Source organism: Mirounga leonina, unplaced genomic scaffold, assembly GCF_011800145.1.
Source record: "Mirounga leonina isolate KUSES-001 unplaced genomic scaffold, KU_Mleo_1.0 Mir_165, whole genome shotgun sequence".
Lineage (NCBI taxonomy): Eukaryota > Metazoa > Chordata > Mammalia > Carnivora > Phocidae > Mirounga > Mirounga leonina.
Window position 1 is genome coordinate 78,840,487 of NW_023270415.1, and position 27,483 is coordinate 78,867,969.

A 27,483-nucleotide genomic window follows, 5' to 3' on the forward strand; every position below is an offset into this window, starting at 1 on the left:
AAATGTCATTTCACCTGTTGAAAAGTATTTGTGTTACTTAGCACATTCTCAGATATTATTCCACTGACTTCTGAACTTTGTTTTTGCTGATGAGAAGTCAGCTATCAAGCAATCTGCTACTTTATTTGAAGGTAATTTGTCTTGTCTTTCTAGCTTCTGTTAAATTATCCCTTTGCATCTGGTCTTTGAAATTATATTATGACATGCCTATTGTGTATTTTAAATGTTATGCTACTTGGAGTTTGTTGAGCTTCTTAAATATGTGGATTTTTGTCTTTATCATTCTGAGATGTTCTCAGTCATTATCTCTTTGAATACGGCCTTTTCTCCATTCTCTTGTCTCCTCCAGCAACTCTGATTAGATATATGTGAGAGCTTCTCACTCTGTCCTCCGTGTTTTCTTAAGTCTCTTTCATGCTTTCTGGTCCTTGTGGGCTGCCTTTTTAATAATGTGTTCAGCTCTCTCTTTCATTCACCAGTTCTCCCCTGAGCTGGGTTTAATCTGCTCTTCAACCTATTCATCAAGTATTTAATTTTAATTCTATTTTTCAGTTATAGGAGCTCCATTTGATTATTTATGATGTTCTAGATCTTTACTCATTTTAATCTTTTTTTGTTTCTTGTAACATGTTAAGCATACTTATTTTATAGTCTGTGTGATAAAACAAATCTGATTTCTTTTGTCGAGCCTGAGTTTTTGTTTCTTCTGGCTCTCATACTTGATGCACTGTTTCCTTTTGTATATGATAACTTTAGCACAGACTTATTCTGTTTCCTTGTAGAAACCCTTGGAAATTTGTGGGACAAATGTGAATTCCTTTAGAAAGGATGTGTTTACGTCTATAAGATGCCAGGTATGTGGTGGCAGGGGTACTAGATGTGTAGGACCACTTTCAAACTTATGAATGACTCAAAGTTTGGGGAAGGCATTTAGGGAGTGTGACTTGGGACTGCAGATTCACGGGAGGGCCAGTTTGGGTGGGAATCAAAGGATGGAGATAGGGAAGTTTTATTTCTACTCTCTGAGTAGGGTAGGGGGTATTTTCAGTTTCTTTTACTAAGAATTTAATCCTTTGGGCTCCTAAATTAATGAGGAGCAGTCTCCTATTAGAATCCCCACCTGATGGGCTCAGAGATTTGTCTTCCTCCTTTGTAAGATGGCAAAAACTGATGTCCCTGCTTTGACAAAAAAAACTCTCAAAGTGAAAGTTGGCATCAGTGCATCACTTGCCTCTCTGGATTTTGCCTACATACAGGTATTGGGCTGTGTATCTTTCACTTTCCTGCCAGCTAAGAGATGCACTCACAAATGTGTTTTTTGTATAATTACCATTATTTTTTCATTGTTTTTAGGAAGAGTCTTAGTCTGGGCCCCTAACCCATCATGTTGATACCCTCTTTTTGTTCTTATTTTTTATTTGTCTTAAGCCCTTAAGACATAGTTCAGAAGCCCCAGAAGCCAGGTGACCACATGCACACACTCTCTTCTCAGCTTCCTGGGACCAGGCTGCCTCGTAAAGCATCATAATGACAGTGCTTTCTGGGCTGGCAGGGATGGTCTTTTGAAACCATCCACAAATCCAGCCTTTGCTTGAATACAAAGAGCTCATTGTGACAAGTTACAGAGCTCACTCCTTTGTCAGGCCATCCATTTCTCACTTGAGCATGTGTCTTAGAAAGATCTGTCTTATATTATTTCATGTTACCTAATAAACCCACATAGTGGGCTAATGGGGAACAGAGACGTTAGGTGTCAAGCTTCCTAGAATGGTGGATTGCCAGGCACATGGCGGGACATGTACCTGGTAGAACAAAGAAAGGCAATGAGAAGGGTAGAGAAGGAAACCAGGATTTACTGGGGAGTTGCTATCATGTGTAGGAATGTTGAGGGCACAAAGAGGCTTAATTTAAATGACTTGTCTGAGGTCAGAGTTGACAAAAGGCTGAGCTGGGGTTCAGCTCCTCAGGCATCTTCCTAGGGATCTTTGCTGTGCTTGGTGAATTTTGGATGATAGAGCATGACAACTAGGTGATTATGCGGCCATTGCAGGCCTGTCCTGCCCAAAAGGAACAAATGTCAGGAGGGCAAAACTGACCCGGCTCAGCTGGTGAAATGAAAAGGATACAGCCTATTCCTGGCATAGCCTCTCCCGGCCCTTGGGAGGGAGGAGGTCTCTAGATTCCCCTAGCTGTAGGACTGCAGTGCTCAGGAGCTGACGCATGGGCACCTGGAGGAACCAGGACATGCAGCCCTCACCAAGACACCCGCTCCCGGGTTCCTGCCTAGGCCAATGCTAACACGTAACACAGCTCCATGAGTGGAATGACTCAGCCACGCGAATGCCAATAAGCAGCACCCCTGCTTCCTTCCCATGCTCACACTGACTTCCCATGACAAAGCTCCAACTCCTTACAGTACATGTGGCCTGACTCAGTTCACCCCGAGCCAAGGGCAGTGGGGGCATTCAGATGGTGGAAAGGGTAGGGGGCATGGGAGCACAGGCTCTGGCTGGGCCATTTCTCAGGGTGTCCGGGTTGTTTCTAACATCCCCTCCTCCAAAGAGACAACATCATCCCCTGCCCTTCAAGACTTCTCTCTTGTTGCATTCAGTATCTTCTCTGATAACTGCTGTAAAGTGATTCTTTATGGACACCAAAAATACAGAGAAAGTCAAAGAAGAATGGCAATCGCCAATATGCTCACCAGTCGGAGTCAAACACTGTTCTTCGGAATGAGCTTTCCTAGGCTTCCATCTCATCTCTCTCACCTCCATCTTTGTATCTCCACCGTCTCTCCCCATCCTGCTCTCCATCATCTCTGTCTCTGTCACACCTCTCTCTCTCCTCCTCCCCCTCCCCCATGTACTTGGGAAGCAAGGGCAAAGGGACTAAAGTGCCCCAACCTGCACCCCATTCTGAAAGTCTCTTTCAACCTCAAAGGAGGCCACTATTCTAAGGGAGGCATGTACTCCTTCCACCTCTTAAACGTGCTTTTCTAGACAGCTTTTGATGCACAGAAATCATAGAGTTTTGGGGGGGAGGTTGTTTGCCTGGGTAGGGTCGGCTGCGTGCATCAGTGGCACCCACGATGGCCAGACTGGCTGTGCAGGTACTGCCTGGCCCGACTGGCCTCATCTCCGGAAGTGCAGTTGATTCGTCCAGTCCCCATTAATGGTCATTTAGGTTGTTGTGAATTTTTTGTTCAACAGAGGCTGCTGCGATGAGATACATCTTGCCTTCTGCAGGGCTGAGCGAGCGCTTTGTCCTATTTCCTCTCTCCTGATTTCCAGGCTGTCCCTCTCCGTTGGGTGGGTGGAGGTCCTTGGGTCTTCTTGTCTTGAGGGCCCTGCTGACCCAGGCCCAGCGTTGTGCCCAAACTCTCCTCCTTCCCCTTCCTGTGGCCTCCTCACTGACTGTGTGTATGTGTGTGTTGGGGGTGGGTGGGTGGAGTTAGTTAGTTAGTCCTGGCTTTGCTCGACATTCTTCACATGGTGGAACATGGGGTCCCGCCTGCCTCAGCGTGTCCCATCTGGACAACACAGAGCATCTAGGAGGCCAGGAGATCCTTGAAAGAGCCCCATGTCTTCTGCTCCCATCCCATCCGTGGGTGATGGGATTTGGAGACTGAAATGGGGCCGATCCCATTTTACAGAGCAGGACACTGAGGCCAAGGGAGGCGGCATGGCATTGCCAAGGCCACACATCTCACAGGGGGCAGGACCAAGACAGCCGGTGAATGGCTGTGCTCATTCTTTCATTCCACAAATGTTTTCTGGGCACCCAGACATGCCCACACTGTCCCAGGTCCTTTGGATACAACCCTTAACCTCCCACTGAGGGGGCATGATCATCTCCATTTTACAGAAGAGAGATCAAGGCTCAGAGAAGTGGAGGGGCCAGCCCATGGTCACACAGCAAGGCAGAGCTGGAGCTGTGTTTGAGCTCCCAACCTCGTGCTCTGCCCACTCTGCAGGGCACTGCCCCCAGGCTGGGGATGGCTCGTAGCCGATTCCCACCCAGGGCCCTCCACCTGCCAGCCACCTTCCCAGGGCCTCACATTTCGGCAGAGGACAGAGCACACAATGCATGAGCGAGCATAGAGATCATTCCAGATCGGGCCATCTCCTCCATGGAGAGCTGGGTGGTCAGGAAAGGCCCCTCATGGGAGGCGATATGGAGCTGAGACTGAGATGCAAGAGGCCACGTGAGTCCTGTGGGCAGACACCCATCCAGGCAGAGAGGACAGTTGAGGCCCTGAGGCAGAACAGGTTTGGAGACTGAGAAGAGGCCGGCGGCGGAGGTGGGGGGGGCGGCTGGAGCACATGCTGGGCACTGCGGGGTGGACCGCGAGGCCGTGAGGAGATGCGGGCAGTGGCTGATGGCCCCCTCCCCTGAGCTCACCAGGCCCGTAAACACCCCCGGCCACAAACCCCTGCTTTCCCTCCTCAGCCATCTGCCTCCAGTCCCTTGTCTCCTGGCCTGGCCTCTCTGCTGGTCTCCAGGGGCTGGACTCAGGGAGCACTTCACCTGCCCCGGGGCCCCCACGTGCCTCCTGGGCAGGCCCTGCCCCCCTCAGCCCTGGGGCCATGCACTTTCTGTCATACGAACTGTCCACCCGCATCTGCCCACTGGTCTGTGCCAGGCCTCCTGGCACACGCTGTTCCTTCTGCTCAAACCCTCTTCCTCCACCTTCTCCCCTGGTGAACTGCGGCAAGACCAAAGTCATTCCCCCATCTGACCCCAACTAGAGCCCAACCCTCCCCCCATGGCCCCCCAAGGTCATCCATCACTATTCCCTGGGTCCTGGCCCAGCAGAGCACAGGCCCCATGAGTCCCCAGTGGTTGAGAGGAATGGCCTGGTCCCTCTGTGTTCCAGGGGCTCAAGCGCCTGTTGTCCTGCTTCCAGGTCTTCACTCAGCCCTCCCGCACTCGTAGAGATCCCTTCCTCCCGCCCCCCCCCCTCCCATGCCACCTCTTCCCGGAAGCCTTCCTTGATCCTCCTGCCCACAGACCCAACCAACCAGCCCTTTAGTTTCTCCAGAGACCTCCACTGCGACTGTGGGGTCCGTGCCCTGGCTCCCACTGATGGGCCCGCGCACCAGCCCACGGGCCCACTTACCAGCTATGCGGCATTCAGTGGGCCAGCTTGCAGCACGGCATTCTGCGTAACCCAGTCAAGCCTGGTAGGGTCCTGGGCTCCTTTCTCGGGCTGGGCCAGAGTAAGACCAGGTCCTTCCCTTGTACCACTTTACTTACTGTTTGCCTGGCACTGGGCAAGCGGCCCCCAGAGCTCAGTAGTAGTAGCCAGGGACTTGCTTCCTTCTGGAGGTATCTCTGGACACAAGCTGAGGATGAACAGCTTCACACGGTCCCTACCCGTCAGGGTGACTCACCTGTAACAGGTGCGCAGAATGGACACCACAAATGGGACCTCCTGCTGCCTGGGGACACAAGGCACATTCCCAGACTCTGACCAAGGGGCCAACTGGCTATTTAGTGAGCACCTACTATGTGCAGGGTAGTGCAGGACCCCTCATCTAATCCTAACAGCCAAGAAGCCCCAGGTGATGAGCTGAGGAAGTGGCTGAGCCAGAACTTGACCCCGGACAAGGCCTTCTGCAGAGGGCTTGCCCATCTGATCTCTGTGGATGGGCATCCAGGATGGGGAACAGGTCAGACCTGGCCCTGTCCTGGGGAGCCAGAAACAGATGGTCACATGGCCCTGGAAGGAGTTTTCTACGCCTGAGTGAAGGGCTTTGGCCACCTCTGCTGCAAGTCCCCAGCCCCTGCCACGGTGGACCCCCTGGCTTGCTTTCCTTATGGAGCTGCGAGCTTCGGGTGGCTGATAATGGGCACCAGGGCACTGCACACCACCCACAGCATGCCCACCCAGATTGCCCCGCAGGAGGCCACGGATGGCAGCCTGGACACTGGGTCCCGGGGCCAGAGGCCTGTTCCCTTCCTGGCTTAGTGAGGGAACCTGTCCTCTATACTCACCACGCCTTCTGACGCCAAATGTGGGGTCCCTACCCCAGTCAATTCCCCACTTGGACCCTGGCTGGGTGTCCTACAGGTCAACTCAGTTCTGATGTGAACCACCTGGCGTTAGGTGAAGGGCTCAGTCCCACAAAACTGCCCCCACTGAAGACACTCTTCGCAAGTCCTGGCCACCTGTACTTCTAACCAACCAGCTATAAGTTGGGGTTCCCATTACCCCCTCCTCAGGTTTGATAATTTGCTAGAACAGCCCACTGTTCTAGCAAAACACTCAGACCAAGACCCTCCCTGGGCCGGCCTCTGCTGAGACGCTCCATATCTTCCTCCCGGCTGGGAGAGAGGGGAGGCTGCTCAGGGTGGAGCGCCGGGAGGAGCACGGCCTGTGAGCAGCGAGTCTGAAGGAGCTGGGGGCGCCGGGCCACCACAGCGCCCATGGAAGCTTGGTGCCATCTGAATAAGGTGCCCCTCCCCAGGGCGGCCCAGCCCTGCAGGCCCCGGCTGGACTCCCGCCCTGCTCACCCTTCCGGTGGGAGCCTCGAGGAGGGAAGCAGCCTGCAAAACCCCAGGTGGCAGCTTAGCCCTGGGGCCTGGGCCTGGACTCACACCCACATTAGAGGGAAGTGTGGGAGCAGGCGCCCCCCCCCCGGGGGTCTCCTGGGGGACACAGGCTGGAGCAGCAGGGAGGACCCCTGCGGGATTCTGACCCCCCTCCATCATCTCCTGTGCTCCAGGCACTTGGAGACTCCGTTTCCCCCCCTGTGAGGAAGGCAGTGCCCCTGGGCCCAGAGCAGCTGGGGAACGCACAGCAGGGGCCGAGTGTCCCAGCCATGCCGGGCACTGGGAGGTGCTGCCCCAGCAGATACCGTGCAGCCCCTTGCGAGGTGGGGCCGGGAAAGTTCTCCCCTGCCCCAAGCCCGCAGCTTTCATGGGGATCACCCAGGCCCCACGACAGCCTGGCGACGGTCCCCGAGAGCAAGTCGGTGCTATTCCTGCTGCCCTGGGCAGCCCTGTGGAAAGGGGGAGGCCCAGAGTCCTGCCCGGGACCGACGTGTGCCAGACACACTGATGCTGTGGGCACAGAGGCGCCAGGAGCCTGCCCGCGGGAGGGCTGTAGGTCGCAGTGGCTGCTGCAGGGACCAGTGGGCGGGCGGCCCCCCAGGGAGCAGGGGGGAGGGGAGGGCCGAGGGGAGAGCCCGCCCTCACAGGTTGAGGGTGGTGGCCTCACCAGGGTCTGTCCCGTCAGGCCAGGGACACCCAGCCCAACCTACGCCCGAACGTCTTCCCGAGTGTTGGAGTGGGGTGGAAGAGAGGCAGATGTTGCGTGGATCTCATGAGAGAAAGCAGGAGGCCAAGATGGCCAGAGCCATCGTGAGGGGCCAAGGACTGGGGGGTGGGGCTCGAGTCAGGGTTCCGACCGGGGCTGGGGAGCCAGGCCCAAAGAGTGTGTGCACGGGGGGGCTGGGGTCACAGGGACAGACAGACACGGGCCCAACCCTGCTGGCCACCAGCCGTGTCACAGGGGGTTTCCGTGTGCTGTCCCGTGTGCGTGGGAATCCCTACCTGAGTCGGGGGCTGATGGGCTGGGTGGGGTGGCCCCTGACCACGCTGGGCAAGCAGATGCACGGACGCAGTGGACCAGCAGAGAAGCAAGGTGGGCCGTTTATTGGAGAACTTGTCACGGACACACACAGGCCATGGCACCCCAAGCCCAGCCTGGAAACAGCCCCGGGCCCGGGATAGCTGGCAGAGGCCTGGATGTCTGCCTGCTGTGGGGGGCAGATGGACCTGCTTGATGCACAGACCCACCTCTCCTGCCTGGGCTGCCTCGGGGCCCTCAGGAGAAGAGCCAGCACTGGGGGTGGGGGAGGACCAGGTCTGAGGGGGCTCAGGAGAGGTTCCCCAGGCCCCACCGAGCCGTGGCCCTCCCTTACACTCACCTTTCCTTTCTCCTGGCTGGGCTGTGACCCCCAGGTCACAGCAACAGGTGCAGGGACCCGGTGGGGGGCGGGAGGGGGCTGGTCTGGATGGGTGCTGCTCTCTGGGGTCTGGTTAGTGCCAAGCTCCAGCAGAGGGCCCTGCTGGCCAGTTCGGGAAGGGGTGAGGCTGCCGTGTCTGGGGCACTCACAGGAGTTGGGGGGGGAAGGGTGGGGACTGACGGAGGGAAGGTGGGGGCTAGGCCGGGCCCCCGTGGCTGCCGGGTCACCCGTGCCCACAGGAACGGGGCCCCAGAGGAGGGCCGCAGGGCTCAGGCCTGTGCCTCCAGGGCGCGCACGTGCACGCTGGGCAGGCAGAACCAGGACGGCGGCAGCTCCTTGCTCGCACTGTCCTGGTGGAAGCGGATGTGGAGGAAGAAGTCGCCCGTGTAGAGGAAGAGCAGGGCTCCCAGGCAGGCCGACCGGCCTGCAGGCTGCACCTGTGGGAGGAGGGGCGGAGGTCAGCCCAGAGCAGACCGAGCCCCAAAGCCACCAGGAGACCCTTGGACCTGCCTGGACGTAGGGGCAACGGGGGAGGGGAGGGCCCCCTCCAGGGCTTCCCTGCTGTGCCTCCCCAAGCAGGTGGCTGCCCCTCTCTGAGCCTTAGCTCCTGGCTTCGGAGGGAGCACAGCACTTCCCTCCCTGGGCCATGTGGGGGTTGAGGCAGGCTGGGGGTGGATGGGATGAGGTATCATTTCAGCAGGTGAATGGGCCGTGGGCGCTGTGCCGTGTGGATGTCACTGGTCCCGCTGGGCTGCAGGCAGCCACCACCAGGCCGGGAGCACTGACTGAGCGGGGCCGGGGACTGGTGATGGCAGCAGGTCTGACGCTATCCTAGGCCTCCTCCACCCGCCTTGTCTCCTTAACAAGCTCGGGGTGGTCTCTCCATCCTGGACCACGGCCAGGACTCGGGAGGTCCTGTGGTGAGTCGCATGAACGAGGGTCAGCACAGACGAGTCTGTGCTTGCTCCCCACTAAGCCCACCGCCCGGGGGCGGGGGTCTGGGGACAAAGGGTCAATGGCCACGGGGGCTGCGCTGGGGCTCACAGACCGCCACGCACCGCATCCAGGTAGAATGTGCTGGAGCCCACGAAGGAGACGGCATCGTGCAGGTCGTAGTTGTGCACTCCGTTCTGGTGGTCCTGGAAGGGCGCGACAGTGAGGGCGAAGGGCCCCACGCTGCATGGGCTCCGGTTGGTCAGCCGCACCTCCAGACGCACGGGGTCGCCCACCCGGCAGGCCGCGGCCTCACAGTCACAGGGCTGTCCGTCCACCAGCACATCTGCAAGGGACACAGGACACGAAACTGTCAAGGGCACTGCCCAGCCGGCCTTGCGCACCTGTCTGCCATTCATTCATTCATTCATTCATTCCCTCACTCCTTCCCACACCACGGCAGCCGCCCCCTCCATGCAGGCTGGGTGCTGGGCACAGATGCATGGCCCAGTCCCTGCTGTCCCGATGTGCAGGCTGGAGAAGACAGGTGTGGACACCAGAGCTGCCCCCAGAGGGTCTGTGCCATGCCGGAGGGGCCCGGGGTAAGCTGGGGTCTCCCATGCTCCTGCCTGAAAGGGCTGAGCTGTGGCCACGGCCCACAGTGGAGAGGAAAACCAGGAGAGAGCCTCAGAACCGAGGGCAAGAACGTGGCAGGGGCTGTCCGTGGTAAGCCTGGGACCTGGCTGGGCCTCTACCACACACACATGCACAGTGGGCTGCCCAGAGTCCCCCAGGGAGGGCTGGGCCATCCTGGGGGCACCACCCAGGTAATGGGATACTAGCTGGGAAAAGGTCTGGAACCCGAGGAGCAGAGCGGGGATGGGGGGCGCAGAGGGGTGGCGGAGATGGGGGTGGGGGTCGGTAGAATGCAAAGTGCCATGCTAGGACTCCCACTCCCCTCAAGCCCCCAGGACGTCCCCGTAGGATGGTGGGAGGGGAGGTCTGGGGGGCCCACCTGCAGGGATGGGTGGGATTTGAGAATGAGACACATCCTCGGGAGAGGCAGATGAGGGGAAGCAGACTTGGAGGAGAGGCCACATGAAGACAGAGGCAGAGATTGGAGGCCGAGACGCTGGAAGAGCAGGAAGGAGCCTCCCCTGGAGCCTCTGGTGGGGGGCACGGCCCAGCTGACACCCAGCCTGCAGACCCGTGAGGGCGCAAATGCCTGTTCCGTGAAGCTCATGGTCTGCGGTCACTTCTTACGGAAGCCCTACACACCGACATGACCAGGCAGGAGGTCGCCGGCTCACTGACCCGACCGTGGAGGTCAGGGAGGGGGCCCAAGGCTGCATCGTGACTTGGCGTCACCCGCTACTCGCTGTGCAGCCGCAAGGGGCCAACCCCGAGCCCCGCCAGCCTGCCTCGGCTGACCTCTACTTGTCGCGTCCCCAGGCCGACCGGGGACACCCCCTGACTCGCAGCTGCTGCTTCTGCCACCAGGTGACCGCGGGGACGACCCTCCCGCCCGGCCGCTGGGGGGCCCTGGAGCCTATGCAAGGAGGCTGAGGCCCCTCTCGGGGTCCTGGAGGCACAGGTCTGGAGGAAAGTTGGGGGGTGGCCTGCCTTGGAGGGGGGCAAGGAAAACTCTCCCTGCGGGGAAGGGCTGTCCTCAGAGTGCTTGCGTCTCTTCAGCTGACCTTGCGCAGCCAAGCCAGGGACGGGCGTGAGTGTGTGCATATGAGAGTGTGTGAGAGAGCACGTGTGTGTGTAAGTGGGAGTGTGCGTGTGTGCGAACGTGTGTGTGTGTGGAGGTGCATGGGAGTACGTGTGAGTGGGAGCGTGCGTGCGTGTGGACATGGACGGGGGGGGGCACACCGGGAACGGGGTGGGCAGAGGCGGGAGGCAGCGTGTGGGCGGCTCTGTGTGCAGCTGGGTGCGGGTGGGGGAGGGACTGCAGGTCCAGAACCACCCACCACGTGTGCCACCAAGTCCATTCTTCCAGGAAAGCCTGAGATCAAGTCTCCCCCCCCCCCCATATTCTGTTTCTTCATAGAAAATTTGGAAAGTTCATAGAAATAAGACTAATTTTCTACCATTCCCCCCTACTTCCAGCCCTTTCCCCACATGTCCTCACCGCCGTGCTTGGTGGCTGGCGCTCTGGGACCATGAGAACAGAAGCATGTTCTACATGGTGACATTTTTGTGAGAATGTTTTCGAAGGCTGCAGGGGATTCCATTAAAGGAATAAACTGTAATTTACCCACCCGAGCCCAGTGAGGTTGTGTCCACTTTCTCAGTAGATAAATATCCCCACTGTGCACGTTTTTATACTGAGCTCCGTCCGCATTCCTGCCTCACGTCCTGAGGATCCGGTGTCGCGAACACAACTACTGGCACAGAAGTGTCTCTAAGAGGGTCTGATACCAGGGTGGCCTGCCACTCGCCGCGTCCCCACCTCCCCAGGTGGGGAAGCCCCCGCCCCGCTCCACCTGCCCCACGCTCCCACCTCGGGGGGCAGAGCCTCCACGGGGCCATCACTGGATGACATTCATTCACTCCGGCATCCTCCACGGGGCCCTCAACACCTGCTAGCACCTGTAGCCAAGGTGACAGGACCACGGAAATGCACAGGTGCCGACGTGCAGAAAGTTCTCAGTCCTGCACGACAGAGAGGCTGTGGCGACAGGGGTGTGACAGGGTGCTTCCCACCTGGCCCTGACGGGGGGCCCTCCACCGAGCGCTGGCACGGACCGGCGGGCACAGCGGGCCTCGGTCATGTCTGCTGAACGGTGAACGCGACCAGGCACGGTCTAAACCTCTTGAATCAAATGGGGAGAATGGAGAGAGAAGGTGTCAGGGCGCCTCGGTAGCTGGTTCCATTAAGGGAAAGATACGATTATGTGCAAATCAGTGAAGGGTGCTGGCTCATTACATCTCTGCTCTTTTTTTCCTTGCAGAGAATTGTGCGCGTCGCTCGCTTGCTAGGACAGCTGAGGACTGGCCTCTGGCTCATCCAGCTCTGCTTGCTCCCAGCCCCCGACCCCGCGCAAGGGGGAGGGGAGACAACGCTGTGTACAGCTGCTGGGGGTCACCTTCCCTTGGCACTCTCTAGAAGGAGCAGGGATTTGTGGCCTTGAGGCCAGGCCAGGGCGGCAGGGGTGGTGGACGGGCCCCTGGCTAAGCAGGAAGCTGAGCTAGGGTGTTGACCTGGCCTCTACCCTTCATCCTGGGGGGGGGGGGGGGCTTTGCCAGCCTGAGTCTCCTTCACCTCATCTGCAAAGCTGGGATGATGATCCTGGCCTCAGAGGCCTGAGGTAGGTGAGAGGACCAGAGAGAGGGCAGAGGACCCAGCCAGGCCTTCCCTGCCCTGGTCTGAGGTGAGTCCTCCCCCTGGACCCCCAGATCGCTGGCTCTTACTCGGAGCTGTGACTGCTTACTCCCCAGGGAGAAGGGGGGCGGCCCTCTAGAGGGGCAGGACCCACCTGTCCTGCTACCTGCTGTGTCCTCATGCACAGGGTGACAACAGTCCCAGCTCAGCCTGGCATTGGCACTGGAAGTCCTGCATCCAGGAAGCCCTGGGTGCCAGGCAAACGGGGACAGCCGGGCATGCCACCCCAGGATCTGGCACCCATAATGACTGCCCACCAAACTGGAGAATTTCCGTGCTCAGAAAGCAGCCGTTTCCTTCCTTTCTGCAGTCCAGCATCTCAGATCGGGTCCATGGGCCCCAGAACTCCCCACATCACTGGGAGGACACAGCAGAGCAGAGCAGGGGTCCGCTGTTCCCTGAGAGAACAACAGGCTTCCTGCATCGAGAAGGATCCCGTGGCCAGTGTCTCCTGGGACCCGTGAGGTGTTGTTTCAGAAATCTGGGGAAAACGTGCCTAAGGATGCTGGGGATGCTGAGGATGCTGGCCATGCTCAGGTGCGGCTTCGCACCCCATCAGCACTGCTGCCCCAACGTACCCCGTGCTGTAACTAATTCGCTTCTCTGGCTCTGACCTGGACTAGCTGTGTCCTGTCCCAGGCTGAGGGCCCCGCTGAGCAAGGCCGGGAGGAGCAGCTGAGACCAGAGGAGAGGCCTGCGCTGGCCACCAGCGGTTCAGGAAACCCACTAGGAAGGAGCTGGGAATGAATAATTAAACACTTCTCAAAGGCAAGCTGTTTGGGAGTCATTCCTGAGGTGCCTGGAGGGAGGAGAGCCACCCGTTAACTGCTTCCCAGTTTGAGTCCCGTCTGCAGAGGTCCCTGTGAGGGCTCCGCAGTCCAGCCCCCTGCCCTCTAGACAGCGAAGGTGGGTGCCTCATCCACTCGCCCACGGCAAGACCGGGACCCCAACAGCGATGATGGGTGAGCTCCTCTGTGTGCTCAGCAGACTGGCCAGCCGGCTCTCAGGCAGGCGGGACACCGGTGAGTGAATGTGTCCCCTAAAGCTGGCACGTCCTGCCCAAGTGTCCCTCACGGCCACCATGGTGCCTCCCTCCCACGGCAGGGTGGGCTCATCGAGGCCCTCATGGAAGTCTGGGTCTGGTAGCGGCGGTGAGTGGGGCCTCATTTCTCCCCTTGGCCTCCGGGGTCACCTCCTCTGTGTCCCCCCATGCTGCTGGTGACCTCTCCTGCTTCCCTCTCCAGGCGGTGTGGGGGAGCTCCTGTCATCTGCAGTTCGAGTACTTTCTCCTGCACTCACCACCACTCACCCTCTCTGAGCCTCAGCTTCTACTCCTTCAGACGGGAGAGCAGAACCCATTTCTGGGGCATCTGTGAGAATCAGGACTGGGCGGGCCGAGATGGGGGTGCTCAGCGGCCCGTTACCGCTGGGACTCACACCCACCCTGGGGAGTCCAGGCCTGCGGGGCGGGGCGGCAGTGGTTGCTCCAGGGCCCTTCTTCAGCCACGGGATGCCTGAGTGCCCACGGGGATGGGGGCCTCGAGAGCCAGGGGCTGGAGGCAAGTGCCCAAGGACAGGCAGAGCCATGGGCTGCGAGGCCTCAGGGAAATGGAGCCCTGGGGGGGGGGCCAGCTCAGGAGGCGGCCCCCCCCCCCCCCCCCCCACGACGCCAACCACAGCTGCCCAGGAGCTGTGCACAGGGGACCTCCTCCTGGGGGCTGCTTGGGAGCAGAGAGCAGGACAGACAGAACTCTGGCTCTGGAGGGTCAACCTTTTCCCCGAAACCTTCCAGAACCCTGAGTCTGCTTTACCAGCACAGGGGATGGTGAGGTAGACAGAATAATGCTCCCCGAAGGATGTCCACGTCCTCATCCCTGGAACCTGTGGAATACGTCCCCTCCCACAACAAAAGGGACTCGGCAGCTGTGATGAGGGGAGGAACCTCGAGATGGGGAGAGTATCCTGGAGTAGCCAGGTGGGCCTGATGGCATCACAGAGGCCCAGCCTCACACCTGAAGGTCACACCGAGGTCGCTCCACTTTGGCACCCATGCCCAGCCCATCAGCATGTCTGGGGTCAGCAGTCAGAATTCCCTTTTCCACCTGAGTCCGGGCCAGCTCCCTAGCAGACCTCCCTATGTCCACACTTCCTGTTCTACCCTTTCCCATGCAATAGTCAAAGGGATGGTGTAAAAATGCCATTCAATATCCTTACTTCCTTGCTTGCCCCTCGGCTGGCCTATGGCTTCTCTTTACACTCAGAACAAAAGGGAGGTTCGATCAGATTTCGGCCACTGACGCTGGCTTCCAGGGCCCTGCATGGCTCCAGCAGGGTTGCCCCCCATCACACGGGCTGCTGTTCTGCCCCACTTCTTGCTCTAGCCACATGACCTCCCTCCTGTTCCTCTAGCATGCCCCAGGACCTTTGCACCTGCTATTCTTGCCACCTTGGCCGTCTCTTCCGAGAGGTCATTTCTGAACACACAGTGAAGAGTCCTCCTATCCCTGTTACTCTTTCACACCCTCTCTGTTTTCTCATGGCTCTTGACATCCTATCTCTTGTTTACCCATTTGCTTAAGTATTGACTGTGTTCCTTCTTCCCTGGATGCTCCATGAGAACTGGCACTTGCCCATGTCCCCAACACCAGGCCAGGCAAGCACTCACTCTGTTTGATATCTGGGGGGCGACCAAGTGGCTGGACGAGTGCATGAGTGTGCTCTGGGGCTGGGCTTGAGTCTCCACCCCCATTCACTGGCTGTGCCCAGCCCCCCTTCTGGCTCCCGGTCACTTGTCTGTAACCTGTGTCTCAGAGGGACCGGGCCATGTCCCTGAAGTGCCCTGCAAAGAGGACATTAGGACCAGCCTGCCGCTGCCTGGCTCTGGGTCCCTGACTCGCAGACCAAACTTTCGTAGAGGACGTTATTTATGCAGGAAAATCTCATGCTGTAAGAAATCTCCCGGGAGCAGATTAGTCTCTTCCCTCACAGCATTAAATCGGGCCATGGCCCATCTCCCTCTGCCCCTGGGACTGCTTCTCCTTCACTTTTAGTCCCAGCCAGAGTCACAGACCTAATCTTGTCTGGCCCAGAATTCCTCCTGAAACCACTGCCACGCTTCTGCTACAGCACGTCCCGGCTCTGTCACCAGCACACGCTATAAATAGACGCCGAGATGAGGGAAGGGCCCTGGGGGGCCGACTCTGGAGAGGCGCGAGGAGAGAGGAAGCTGCCCATGCCAGCCTGTGTTTTGGCCAAGGGCAGCCACTGTTGGGTGCGGGTTCAGGCTGGGAGCCAGCCGTGAGGCTGGGGCAGAGGGGTGCACCCTGGGCGGGGGTGGGGCCTTGTGCTGCCCCCACCTGCGGGTGTCTTACTCGGGGCCAAGCCCCCGACTGGCAACCTCACGTTCCTCCCGGAGGGCGCACAGAACAGGTGTGCCTGTTGCGTAGGGACACTGAGGTGCAGGGAGCTGATGGAGCTGCCAGGGCCTGGGTCCAAGGGCCTGCTCCCCAATACCCAGCTCTGTGGGAGCCTGGCCCTGGAGAGCTTGCTGTGGGCTAGCGAGGTAAGCATGGGCTGCTCCCGTGTCCCCAGCGGGGGCTTCCTGGAGGAGGATGCCCAGATGGAGTGCCCATCACCCAGGTCTTGGAATCAGCATGGAGGCTGGAGTCCTGCTTTTGGGGGCAGGGGCTCTGCCCTCTAGCCTCAGTTTCCCGTCTCCCCCCAGGAGGGGCTGAAGCAGCTCTGGCTGACACGAGGCTAGTTCAGGCCCCACCTGGGTTCTGACGAATGCTGCCTCTTCTGAGCTCTGCTCTGGTTCACCGCTGGTGCCAGGAAGGAGCCAGCCTTTCTCGGGACCTTGGAGGTACAGAGGCACGGCCCTCGGGATCTGCCAATCTACTTTGTGCAGTTCACTCCAGAGGTTTCCGTGATCCAAAGAAGCCCAGGAGAAGGTGGAGAGCTCAGTGGACTCAGCCCCTCTACGCAAGCCTCCAGCACGCTCCGGCACGGACTTCCCTGTTACTCTTGTTGGTGACAAGCATGCCGGTTCCTCGAGCATTGCCTGTGTCCTAGCCCCTGTTCCAAGGCCCCACGTCATCTATCCCGTCCCACTGTGCAGATGGACAGTTAAGGCATGGAGAGGCTCAGTCGCTGGCCCCGCGGTAACCCGGGGCTCCTGAGCCCATTTATTTTTTTAACAGCTTTATTGAGATACACTTCACATACCATACACTTCACCACATACAAGGTACAGTTCAGTGGGTTTTTGTGCATTTCCAGAGCTAAGCGGCCATCACCACAGACAATTTGAGAATGTTTTCATCACCCCCAAAAGAAATTCCATTCCCTTAGCCTCACCCCCACCTCCGCATTCCCTCCAGCCCTAAACAGTTACTGAGTTTCCAGCTCCCTAGACTTCCCTATTCTGGACTTCCACAGGAGTAGAATCGTACGTGGTCTTTTGTGTCTGGCTGATCTCACTTCGAGTAATGTTGTCAAGGGTCATCCGCATTGTAGCAGGCGTCAGTACTCCACTCCTTATGATAAGATAGGATTCCCCTGTGTGGACATGGTCTGCGTGGACGTGGGCAGTGGCACTGTGGGCTTCCGTGGACGTGGTCTTTGTCAACATGGGTCATTGGTGCTGTGGGCTTCTGTGGACGCGGTCTGCATGGACGTGGGGCAACGGCGCTCTGGGCTTCCGTGGACGCGATTTGCGTGGACGTGGGTTTCCATCACCCCAGGACACACAGCTCCGCGTGGAACTGCTGGGTCACATGGTAACTCTCTCTACCTTCTGAGGAACTGCCAGGGTGCTTTCCACAGCAGATGCACCATCTCCCGTTCCCACCAGCAGGGAGCAGGGTCCCGATTTCTCCACATCTGCATGCTTGCTGATGTCTTCTTGGTTCTAGCCACCCTGGTGGGCATGAGGTGGCATCTTGTGATGGTTTCACTTTGTATTTCTGAGACAGCCATGCCTGGTCATGCTGCCGCAGCCCTTACTCTCCCACAGGGCCCTTTGGTGAAGTCTTGACTCACTCCATCCATAGCCGTGAGAACCTTCTGGAATCCCAAGCCCTTAGCTCCCACTCCTTCTGGAGCCCAGGGCCAGATGGCTGGGACTTAGTGTGGGACCCTTTCCTCCCATGCATAACAGAGAGTAGGGGCCTGGCAAGTCTGAGGCCACCAGTGATCACGAGGCCAGACTCTGGGACAATCAGGGGCCGAGAGCATGGCTGCAGGAGAGGGGCAGGTTGAAAGCGGGGGTTACAGAGCCGGTGGGGAGGGTGCCCCGATGAGGAGACTGATCCTGAGAACACACAGGTCAGAGGCGGCAGGCAGTCAGGCTGGGCCTGTAGGGCCCACAGGTGTCTGTCCAGTGAGCTCTGTACAGAGAGGGTGGGCACGGGGTCAGGGGCAGGTGTGTGCTCCCGGCCATCAGGAGACATTTGCTAACCAGCTGGGAACAGCCCCGGTTCTAACCTCCAGGAGACTTTTCACAAGAGAATGTCTCGGCCGTGCTGTGTCCGAGGTGGGCTGAGCATCCAATTCTGACATGCACGTGCCCACAGTCTCGCTCAGAGTGGGCAACAGAGAGGAGCAGGGTGAACAGGGGTGGAAACCGGGGTCCAACCTCCCTGGTGGAGCCAGCCCGCACAGCAGGCTTCTTGGAAGGGGCAGGGAACACCTAAAATACCAGCCCACCCCAAGGTCATGTGCAAATCACCTTCAGTGGAAAAGAGGGTGGATTTCTTACTCAACCGGCTTATCCAACAACCTGCGCATTTCTCCTTTAGGACAAGATTCCCAAGGCCAGGTGAGCTCAAACTCCAAGCAAGGACACCCGCCCTCACCCCACACCTCAACCCTTCCCGACTTTGGGTGATTGTAAGAAACGGGATGGCCAAGTAGACTTTAGGCCCAAATATCTAATTTTGGATAAAACATTTTAAATATGTGAGAACAATGCAGTAGAAATTAATTTGGTGAAGACCCAGGAACAGCCGAAGTGAGTCAGGTTTGGGAGGCCCTACCCAGCCTGCTTCAGTGAAAGCACGTGTAAAAGTTAAACCTCACGAGACACACACATTTTTCTAGTCATCATAAATTTGGGGTGGGCCTAATTTTTAGAGTCAAATTTTATTCAGATGAGGCTTGGGAATTTATACAGAAGCTCTGTCACCTTTTAAATGCAGCAAAAGAAATTCAAGCAGAAAAACAAGCAAAGCCTGGGACGTGAGGAGAATGGTAAGGCGAGGGGACCCAGGGGTCACCCTCCTCCCTGGCAACAACTGGCGGGGTCCCTTGGAAGAAGGTATAGGCAGATCCGGTATGAAACCCTGCAATGTGCAAGTATCCAGTAAAAAGTGGTGAACTTTCTCGAATGCCAACATGGTAGTAACTAACTGACACGTTTTCCTTCTTTGCCAATGAGAGCCAGGTAACTGACCTTCTCCCTTCGGCTGACAGGAAGCCCAGTGCCCACGGTGTACCAATCTAGAGCACCACGCTGGCCCTCAGTGAGCCGCGCCGCCGTCTACACACACATACGCCCTCACACTCATATACACCCTCTCCTGCAGGTCTTGACCAATTATGCCAAAGGTGGTTTTCCCTAGTCCGGACATTTTAAATTTAATTTGGCTACTTTATTGTATATTGAGAGAGTGGAAAAGAGATTAGAAGCATGGGCATGCCCAGGAGGTGGGGTGATGGTGTTCTGGGCAAGGGCCTCACATGCAGAAAGGCAGTGCGCAGCCCCCCTCACTCTTCCCCATCCCCCTGCCCCCACTCTGTGAGCCCCCAGCACTGCGGGGAAGGGGGCCATGCCCTCTGGTGTGCAGGCTCAGACCAGGAGACGGGCAGAGATGGACAATGACAGGCAGAAGGCGGGCCGGCTCCGTCTGCCCCAGAACCACAGTGCGGTTTTAGGAGAGCTCAGCTCAGCAACAGGGCTCCCATGGGTCACGGGGCCAGAACACAGGCTCTCTCTGCCCCCTCGGCGACTGTCAGGGTGTGCACCATATGAGGCCGGAGCTTTGCTCTCAATCCACCAAATGGCATGCATTTTTAACAGTTATTGAGGTAGCTAATTAGTTCATAAACCAGAATGCCTCCTCCTCGGCATCCAGGGAGGGAGCCTGTTCAAGGCCCACACGTGTAATTACCCTCAAGTGGAGAACAGCTCCTGAGGAGCCGTTTGGCTCTCATGGGTAAATAATTTACTTTTACAACTTTTCATTAAAGATTAAAGGGAATTAAATTAAAATTAAGGCGAGTTGGAATTGTAGGGGAGGCCCGTGCAGCTTGGAGTTCTCATGGAGAGACTCTCTGGCCTCTGGAGCAAGGCCATCAGCCAGCGAGCCTGGCACAGGGCGTCCAGTGCTACAAGGGGGTGTGGGGGGGTGTGGAGGGAGCCCAGGGCAGGTGGGGGCCAACTCCCCCAGGAGAAAGGTCTTGGGCTGCATCCTGGCGTGGCCCGTGCCTATCTGTGCACTGTGGTGAGCAGCCGCCTTGAACATGGGAAGAAAGACGTGGGTCCAGGGTCCTAGCCCATGGACACCCTCTACAGCTACGGGGCCAGGCTTCTCGGGCACAGGTAGATGGCTTCTGCTTCCTCCTCTGAATGCGGGCACCACGCCCCGCACCCACCAGAGGGTTGGCACGGGGAGTGGAGGAGATGCGCCCAGGAGAGGGCTTAGCTGGGAGCCTGGACAGAGTGCAAATGCCCAACAAGCATGGGGGGCTGGGAGGAGCGGCCACAGGCAGTGGCTCCTTCAGTCACAGAGACTTGAACCCGGGTCTCCCCGCCACCAAAGTCGGCGCACACACCTCGCCTGAGGGCTCCGTGCCGACGGCGGCATTCTGGGCTGGGCTCCTGGTGCCCTCTCACGGGCACGCGCCCCCAGCCCCGCGTCACAAGGCCCTGCTCACACGCCCCCGGCATCAGGCAGCCTTCCCCGCTCTTCCCTGAAGGAACACTTGAGCTTGAGAAGGTTCTGGTGGCAGAGGCAGGCCGGGTGTTTGCCACACCATTCCCTTCCTGCCGGGCGCACAGCCAGACTGCAGCCTCCCAGTGGCGGGTGCGAACACGGTATGGAGTCCTGGCCAGGGCACGGAGGGGAGATGACACCCCCCGAACCTGGCCCACAAACACGTCCCTCCTCCCACCCCCATCTCCCCACCGAGACGGAGGAGTGGAGCGAGGGGCCATGGGGGAGGCCGCGGGAGGGGGAGGCCACAGAATGGGCAGAACTGGGGTCCCCCCATGAGTTCCAGAAAGGCTCCCCCACCAAGAACAGCACAAAACCTAAATACAGTAAGGCTGGTGTTAGGTCCCTGAAATCCAGGGCTGTTTGTCACCATACTGAGAGGTGACACATACAGGTCTCGAGTGCCCACGTGACCAAGCTCCCAGCACTCAGAAGGAAACGCTGCAGCGTGGCCCGGAGCTGACCGGCCCCCGGTCCCTGTTCCTGCGCGTTGGGACAGGGACCACCCTGGCTCGCCAGGGACAAGCCTCTAGTAAGTCTGCCCCCTTCCGCCACCTGGATTCAGACAAGCACTTCAGACCACAGGAGATAAACTGGGAGAAAAGCGGGAGAGAAAAATGGAAAATCTGCCCACTGGCTGGTCGCATTATGCAGAGCCCTCTTCCTGAGAACAGCAGAGAATTTAAAATGAGTCCTCTGTCCCCGAGCAATGTCTATACCTTTTCAATCGCTCATTTTTCATCTCGTCGCAAGCCTTTCTACATAAAGCGCGTTCCTGCCACCCAGGGAGCCCTGCACTGCCCCCGTGGTCCTGCAGAAAGCCTCGGAGGCCCTCACCTGCAGGTCACACGCGCGGTACAGCCGGGACCACGGGGCGAGCCCAAGACCCGCAGACCCTCCTCTTGGTGAGCCAGCACGAGGAGGGGCTGGCAGCGCGGCCCTGTTTGTTGCTCTGCCTGGGAGGCCGCCCTGCCCACCTGTCCAGCTCAGCCTCCCCCCCCAATGCCTGGGTCGCTGTACCTGGCACTCTGCATTGGCCTGGGGGTGTGGCTCCTGAGGCCTGCGGCTGGGCACTCCCTCCATTCCCCAGGGCCCAGCAGGGCCTGTGTACGTGGGGCCTCCCATCGTGATCTGCAGGCCTGGCCAGGACCCTGGACTCCTAGGCCTGTCCAGCGGGGGAGACAGCAAAGCAGAAGAAAAAGATTTTCCAGAGAGAAGACCTAAAATGATGCTCGGTGTAGGGATGGCGCTGATGGCTCCTTCAGAGTCTTCCAGACCAAGCTGAAGGCGGTCTGCCTCTCCCTGTCTGTGTCGCTCTCCCCTGGTGCCCTGGGACCCCACCCTACCATATGGCAGCCTCCCACAGCCATGCGATGCCCCTCAAACCCTGCTCCTTGCGGACTCCTACTGGCCTCTTCAAAACTCAGCTCAAGCAGCACCTCCTCCGGGAAGACTGCCTGCACCACACCCAGCCCCACACCAGCTCCTTGTCACACCACTCACGAACCCGACTCAAGAGTTGTGACAGGCTGCCTCCCGTAGACTTGCTCTTTGAGGGGAGGGGCTCAGGGGTCATTCACCGAGCCAAGTGAATAATGAACTCAGCTGGCTACGGCTCACTGTGTGACCTTAGGTAAATCATTTACCCTGTCTGAGCCTCTGCTTCCCCATCTGCTACACAAGAGGGATGAGAGGGATGATTTCAAAGCAGGCTATTACTTTCTGGCTCTTGTGCCCGGGCTCAGCCCGCTAAGTGACAGACCCTCCTTCTGCTGAGCCAGGGCGCTATGCTTGCTCCCCGCCGTGTGCTTGCTGGACACGGTGCCAGGAGCCTGCCCCCCTCCCCCCATACAGCCCAGGGCCTGACACCTGGCTGGTGCTTAGTCCACGTTCATGGGTCAGACAGACTCTAAAATGGCAACAGCCAAATCTTCCCCTAGAACCACAGTGTCCTGGAGCACAACGTCCGTCAGGGACGACTGGGGCCACAGAAGAACCTTCCGAGTGGCCCGAGTGACCAAACCACGGGGTGGTGGTGAGCTTGCTGCCCTGTGCGTAACCGGGAACAGGGTCAGAGCTGCTCCTGCCATGAGAAAGGCGCCCCTTTGAGCCACCAGAGAGCATGGCCCCACTGAGTTTGCACCGCTTTTGGAAGGGGGCTGAGGGGCTCACAGGGATATGGTCGGGGACAGGGCCCCTTGCTTCCTGCTCCCCCCGGGGCGGGGCAGGCAGTGCAGCAATGAGTAGGATGCAGCGGGCCCCGGGGGGGAGACAGGCCCGCACAAACCCAGGACAGGGTGAGGGGCCCCTCGCACCGCAGCCCACCCCACCCCACCCAAGGCGAAGGGGTTGGATGGTGCAGGGGGACATCGTAGGAGGAGCAGAGACGCCTCAGGGTTAGGTGCCCCAGCTCTCCCAGTGCGGCATGGGCGGCATGCTGGCCCCGAAGACCCACCCCCACCAGAGCTGCTCCTACCGACCGAGGCCCCCAGAGCGACGTCCCCAGTTCCCAGCCTGAGCTTCTCTGACTAGTGCTTGAACATCCCAGAGGCCCCCGAGCGCAGGATGTGTGCAAGATTCCGACTCTCTCTGATGAAGGCCGGCACCCTGCGAACGACCGTGGCCTTACCACATCCCAGAGGGACGTCTCCCTGGGGCCCTGGCCAGCTCCTGTGTGCCGTTCGTCCTGGGCCGCTCTACCCCAGCCCACCCCAGCACAGACGAGACGTGCCCTCAGGCTGCTGCCCCTTGCTACGGGCTGGGTCCTCCCAGGTTTGCAGAGGAGGAGCATGGGGCGAGGCAGCAGCCCTGCACTGCAGCCCCCCCTCCCCGGGGCTGTGCTGGGCACAGGCTGAGGGGGCCGTCTGGGCAGACCAGAGCCAGAGAAGAAGGGACTTGACAGGCTTGTAGCCTTCCGCTCTCAGGGCAGGCCTCTTGCCTCCCTCCAAGGAGGGGTGGCCTCTCTCAATGCGCCTTCCAGCCCTGAGAGGGCAGGATCCAGGACCCCTGGGCTCGCCCCACGGGCCCAGGGGATGTGTCCTGAGGGGCCACTCACACCGCAGCTGTCCACCGGGCCCGCATCCCCACCACGAGCAGGCAGCGCGCTCCTGGAGGCACTGTTCTAACAGTGTTGGTGGCCGCTGCACGTCACATGAGCACCTGCTCCTCCCACCGACGTCATGCCCACGCAAGAGAGCCCTGATCCTCCAGCAGGACAGTCCTGCCGGGGCTTCCCAAACCGAGCTTTCTGCAGAGATGTCAAGACTGCCACCAGCTGTCCCTGCAGAAAGGGCTCCCTGGTCCTGTGACAGCAGATGACACACCAGAGCAGGTACAGCTTTGGGGAGAATGCTCAGGAGGAAGGACACACCCAAAGGGCGGTGACTGGAGTTGGTGCATGCGAAGGCTGCCCTGGGGGAGGGGCGGACAAGCCATGATGGGCGGCCCTCACCCAGCCTCAGTCTCCTCGTCTGTAGGATGGGCTGAGGATGCCTGCCTGGGAGGGATGCTGGACAATAAAGGGCCCCAGAGCTGGGCGCCTGGTGGCTCAGTCGGTTGAGCATCTGATTCTTGTTTCAGCTCAGGTCATGATCTTGGGGTTGTGAGATCGAGCCCTGGGTCGGGTTCTGTGTGCTGGGCAAGGAGCCTGCTTAAGATTCTCTCTCCCTCTGCCTCACCCTCTAAAAAAAAAAAAAAAAAAAAAAAGGGCTACAGAGCATCAGGATGCTCTCTGTGTGCAGGCCTGTGCGTGCATGCTGTCCGCTCACAGGGCGGGGTCACTCCCCGGAAAGCCCTCCCACTGCAGCCTGGGCCACCCTGGCTGTCACTGCCTGTCCCTGCTGTGTCCCCACACACTGGGAGCCGCAGAGACAGGGCCCGAGGCTTGCTCCTCTCTTGACCAGTGAATGCCTGGGAATGAGGGTGTGTGTGAGGGAAGGGCCAGTCCCTTCCCGGAGCCGCTGTCCGCCTCCCTGCTCCTGGGCTCCCTGCAGCCGCTGGCTCTGCCACCACGACGGGATACGAACCCCGCTCTTCCGAGGCTCCCTGTGCACTTGGCACTGTTCTCAGTGCCTTGGATGGATCATCCCATTAAGCCTCACAAGGGCCCTGTGACGAAGGGGTCTTCCTGTCGCCGTTTTATGGATGAGGCACACGGAGGTTAGGTCACCCGCCCGAGCTGAGATTCAACTGCAGAGCTCACACTGCTTGCTTCTGTGTGAGTTCATCTGTCCCCCGCGGCAGCCGCCAGGAACACAGGCAGGACGGATTACCCGGCGGACACAGAGGAACCGAGTGCACCTCCAGCACAAGAGCCTAGAGCCCTCGCCCCTCCACCAGGTAGCTCAGCTGGGGCTCTGCCTGCTCGGAGGCTTGCAGAGGCCAGGCTGGAGTGGGGGAGGCCCGGGCCAGGCCAGGGGGCTGCAGGGGCCATCCTGAGGAATGACTGCCCTGCTCCCCACAGAGCCGATCAATATGCCATTTGAAATTAGTCCGTTCCAGCGAAAGGTTATGGGCGCCCACCCAGTTGACGCACCTGGCCACACATCTGAAGTCTGGCCCAATTCTGTCAGATGTCAGTCTGAAATCGCAGTGGATTTCTCAGCTGTGAAATGACCAGCAGCCAAAACTAAACAGAACACATCTTTCAGGGGGTCTGGAGCCAGGGATGCTCAGGGGTCAAGACCACAGCCCCTGGCGCTCAGACAAGCCTGGCCCTTCCAGAAACCGGGTCACCCATAAGCATCCTTGCTCCAGCAATCAGGGCTCTCCACTGGCTCGTACTCATTTCTCTGTCTCTGCATGCTGCGCACCTGCTTCCAACAACAGCGTATAACCACTGGCAACAGGGTCAGGCTCCCGTTTCTTTGCTTTCTGAAGTTGCTGACCATGGCTGTGTGGTGCCCCCAGTTAACGTGACCCCCACAGCTCCTTCTAACCTGTCTAGCTATGGGGTTCCTGTGTCCACAGGCTGGATACTTCATCTTCTATCTTCACAAATTCGACCAACACTAGACTACATGTCATCCATCTATCCCTATCCACCCACTCACTCACCCACCCATCCATTCACCCACCCGTTCATCCCTCATCCATCCATCTACTCATCTATTCATCCCCCATCCTTCCAGCACCCACCCATTCTATCCATCTACCATCCATCTACCTACCATCTACCATCCATCTATCCATCCACCCATCTATCCATCTACCCACCATCTACCATCCATCTCTCTACCCACCCATCTATCCATCTACCATCCATCTATCCACCCACCCATCTATCCATCTACCTATCATCCATCTACCGGCTATCCCTCCATCTACCTGCCACCCATCCATCCCTCCATCCACCCACCATCTAACATCCATCCATCCCTTTCTCCCTCCCTCTCTCATTCACTTTCCATATTTCTCAATTGCATTTTCCCCCTTTACTAATTTGTTCTCTTCTTCCTTCAGGGTGGGATACCCCAAGTGCCTGCTGAACTCTCATTCACCTTTAGGGCCTAAATCTACTAATGTCTCCAACACAAGCCTTTCCTATTCCTTCCAGATTTTTCCATGCTTCCCTGGGGACTTGATTGTGCCTTTACTCAGCTGCCTGAATCAAACAGACCACGCTGACTCTTACTCTGCCATTTATTTGCTGTTTTTCCTGTGGCCAGCCACTCATTTTAGGAGTTCCAGAATCCTCAATTGGAATACAGACTGAAGGCAGCCGTAGGGATGAAGGGAACATGCCCGCCGTCAGCACACTGCTAAGCTGGACCCCATCAGCCCCCTTCCCTTCCCCCACACTGTGTTATAGATGGCTCACAGGATGGCTGGTTGTCTGTTGGTCTGTTGCCTCAGCTGAAACACAATCATATTGTTTGTACCTCCCGACCCCATTTCCTGGCACTTAGTAGGCATTCAATAAATATTTGATGCATTAAACTGACTTCATCACTCCAAGTCTGAACCCTTGAGCTGAGAACTGCAGACAGAGAGACACTCTGGTTCATCTGGCTCAGGAGGACCCAAGCGGGCAGCACAGCCAAGCCTTCCCTGGCTCTCTGGGCCTCGGCTTCCTGCTGTGAGATGAGGCAGTCACCAGCGGCCCCCAGAGCCCTCTCCCTCTGACTGCCTGGTCTCGGCCAGCACAGACTCAGGAACGGCCTGAACCCTAGACGCCTACAGCTACCCCCAGCAGCAGCATGGTCTCCGGCGGCCACTGATGCCCATGCAGGCCCTGCTCTAGGGTGAGGCCTGCGTCCCCCGGGGGCTGGTGGTGCTACCTGCAGACAGCCCCCCACCAGAGGCAGCCTTGGCTTAGAAGCGTTGCCCCACCCAAGGTCACGACCTCTTCCCCAGGTGCCCACGTTCAGTGACTGGCTGACGTCGGGTATTGAGGCCCGGACCCTTCAGCCTAGGAGCCTTCCTGGCTCCAGAGCTCTCGTGGGGTCAGCGGAAGCCTTCATGGGGGCTGTACTTCAGCCTGGCTCCTCCCTGCACCTAGACTGCTTGCTCCCTGTGTCCCACAGGGCACCACGTGCCAGTCTCCACCCCGGGGAGGGACCTTGACCTGGGATGCAAGCTAAATGTACAACTCCCTTCCCTCCTGCTGCTACAAAACCAGCCTTCCATTTCAGGTCAGAGACTCAAACCCTGGCTGAACGTCTTTCTGAGCCTCTGTTTCCCATCTGTAAAATGGGCCAAAGCACTAAGTGCACACAGCACCCTTGTGATGATCACACAAGGTGAACCACAGGAGCCCCACCGTGCACGGGGCACCACTGCCTCAGGGTCGTGGGTACCCTGCCCCTGGGCTTGGTCTCACCAGGCCCTGCCCTGTCATGGCCTGAGGTCCCAGGAAGGGCCGGCAGGGGCATCTGCTCCAGCTGTCGGGGGCCAGTGGAACAGCGGGTGATGGGATGGCCCTCTGCCTGCCTCACGGATAGCCGGGATGGTGCCGGAGGGCACAAAGGGATGGTGAGCTCTGAGCCAGCCAGCCCATGTGCGCCCTTCTTCCCCCAGCTGGCCCGGCGCTGGGGGACCTGCTTCTCAGGTGTTCTGCGCCCGACGAGTCCCGAACCCAGGATGACACAGAGCACAGGCTTCGAGGGGCCAGCCGGCACCTTCAAGTATCAGGACAACGTAGCACAGGAGGCCTGTGCCCACTGGTGCTGACAGCCCTGGGAGCTGCCCAGTGACA

At 58.7% G+C, this 27,483-nt stretch overlaps 1 protein-coding gene across 5 annotated transcripts in view; it reads right to left on the bottom strand.

The window, feature by feature from the left end:
• Positions 1 to 7,638: 7,638 nt before the first annotated feature.
• TRAPPC9 (trafficking protein particle complex 9) overlaps positions 7,639 to 27,483 on the bottom strand; it is a 545,767-nt gene continuing 525,922 nt past the window's right edge. For all 5 annotated transcript variants that reach the window (XM_035012000.1, XM_035011999.1, XM_035011998.1 and 2 more), the window contains 2 exons: positions 9,032 to 9,252; positions 7,639 to 8,410 (listed from right to left, as the gene is read on the bottom strand). In XM_035012000.1, the coding sequence (XP_034867891.1) occupies positions 8,243 to 8,410; positions 9,032 to 9,252 (389 nt within the window). In that variant the 3' untranslated portion in view covers positions 7,639 to 8,242. The remainder of the gene's footprint in view (positions 8,411 to 9,031; positions 9,253 to 27,483) is intronic.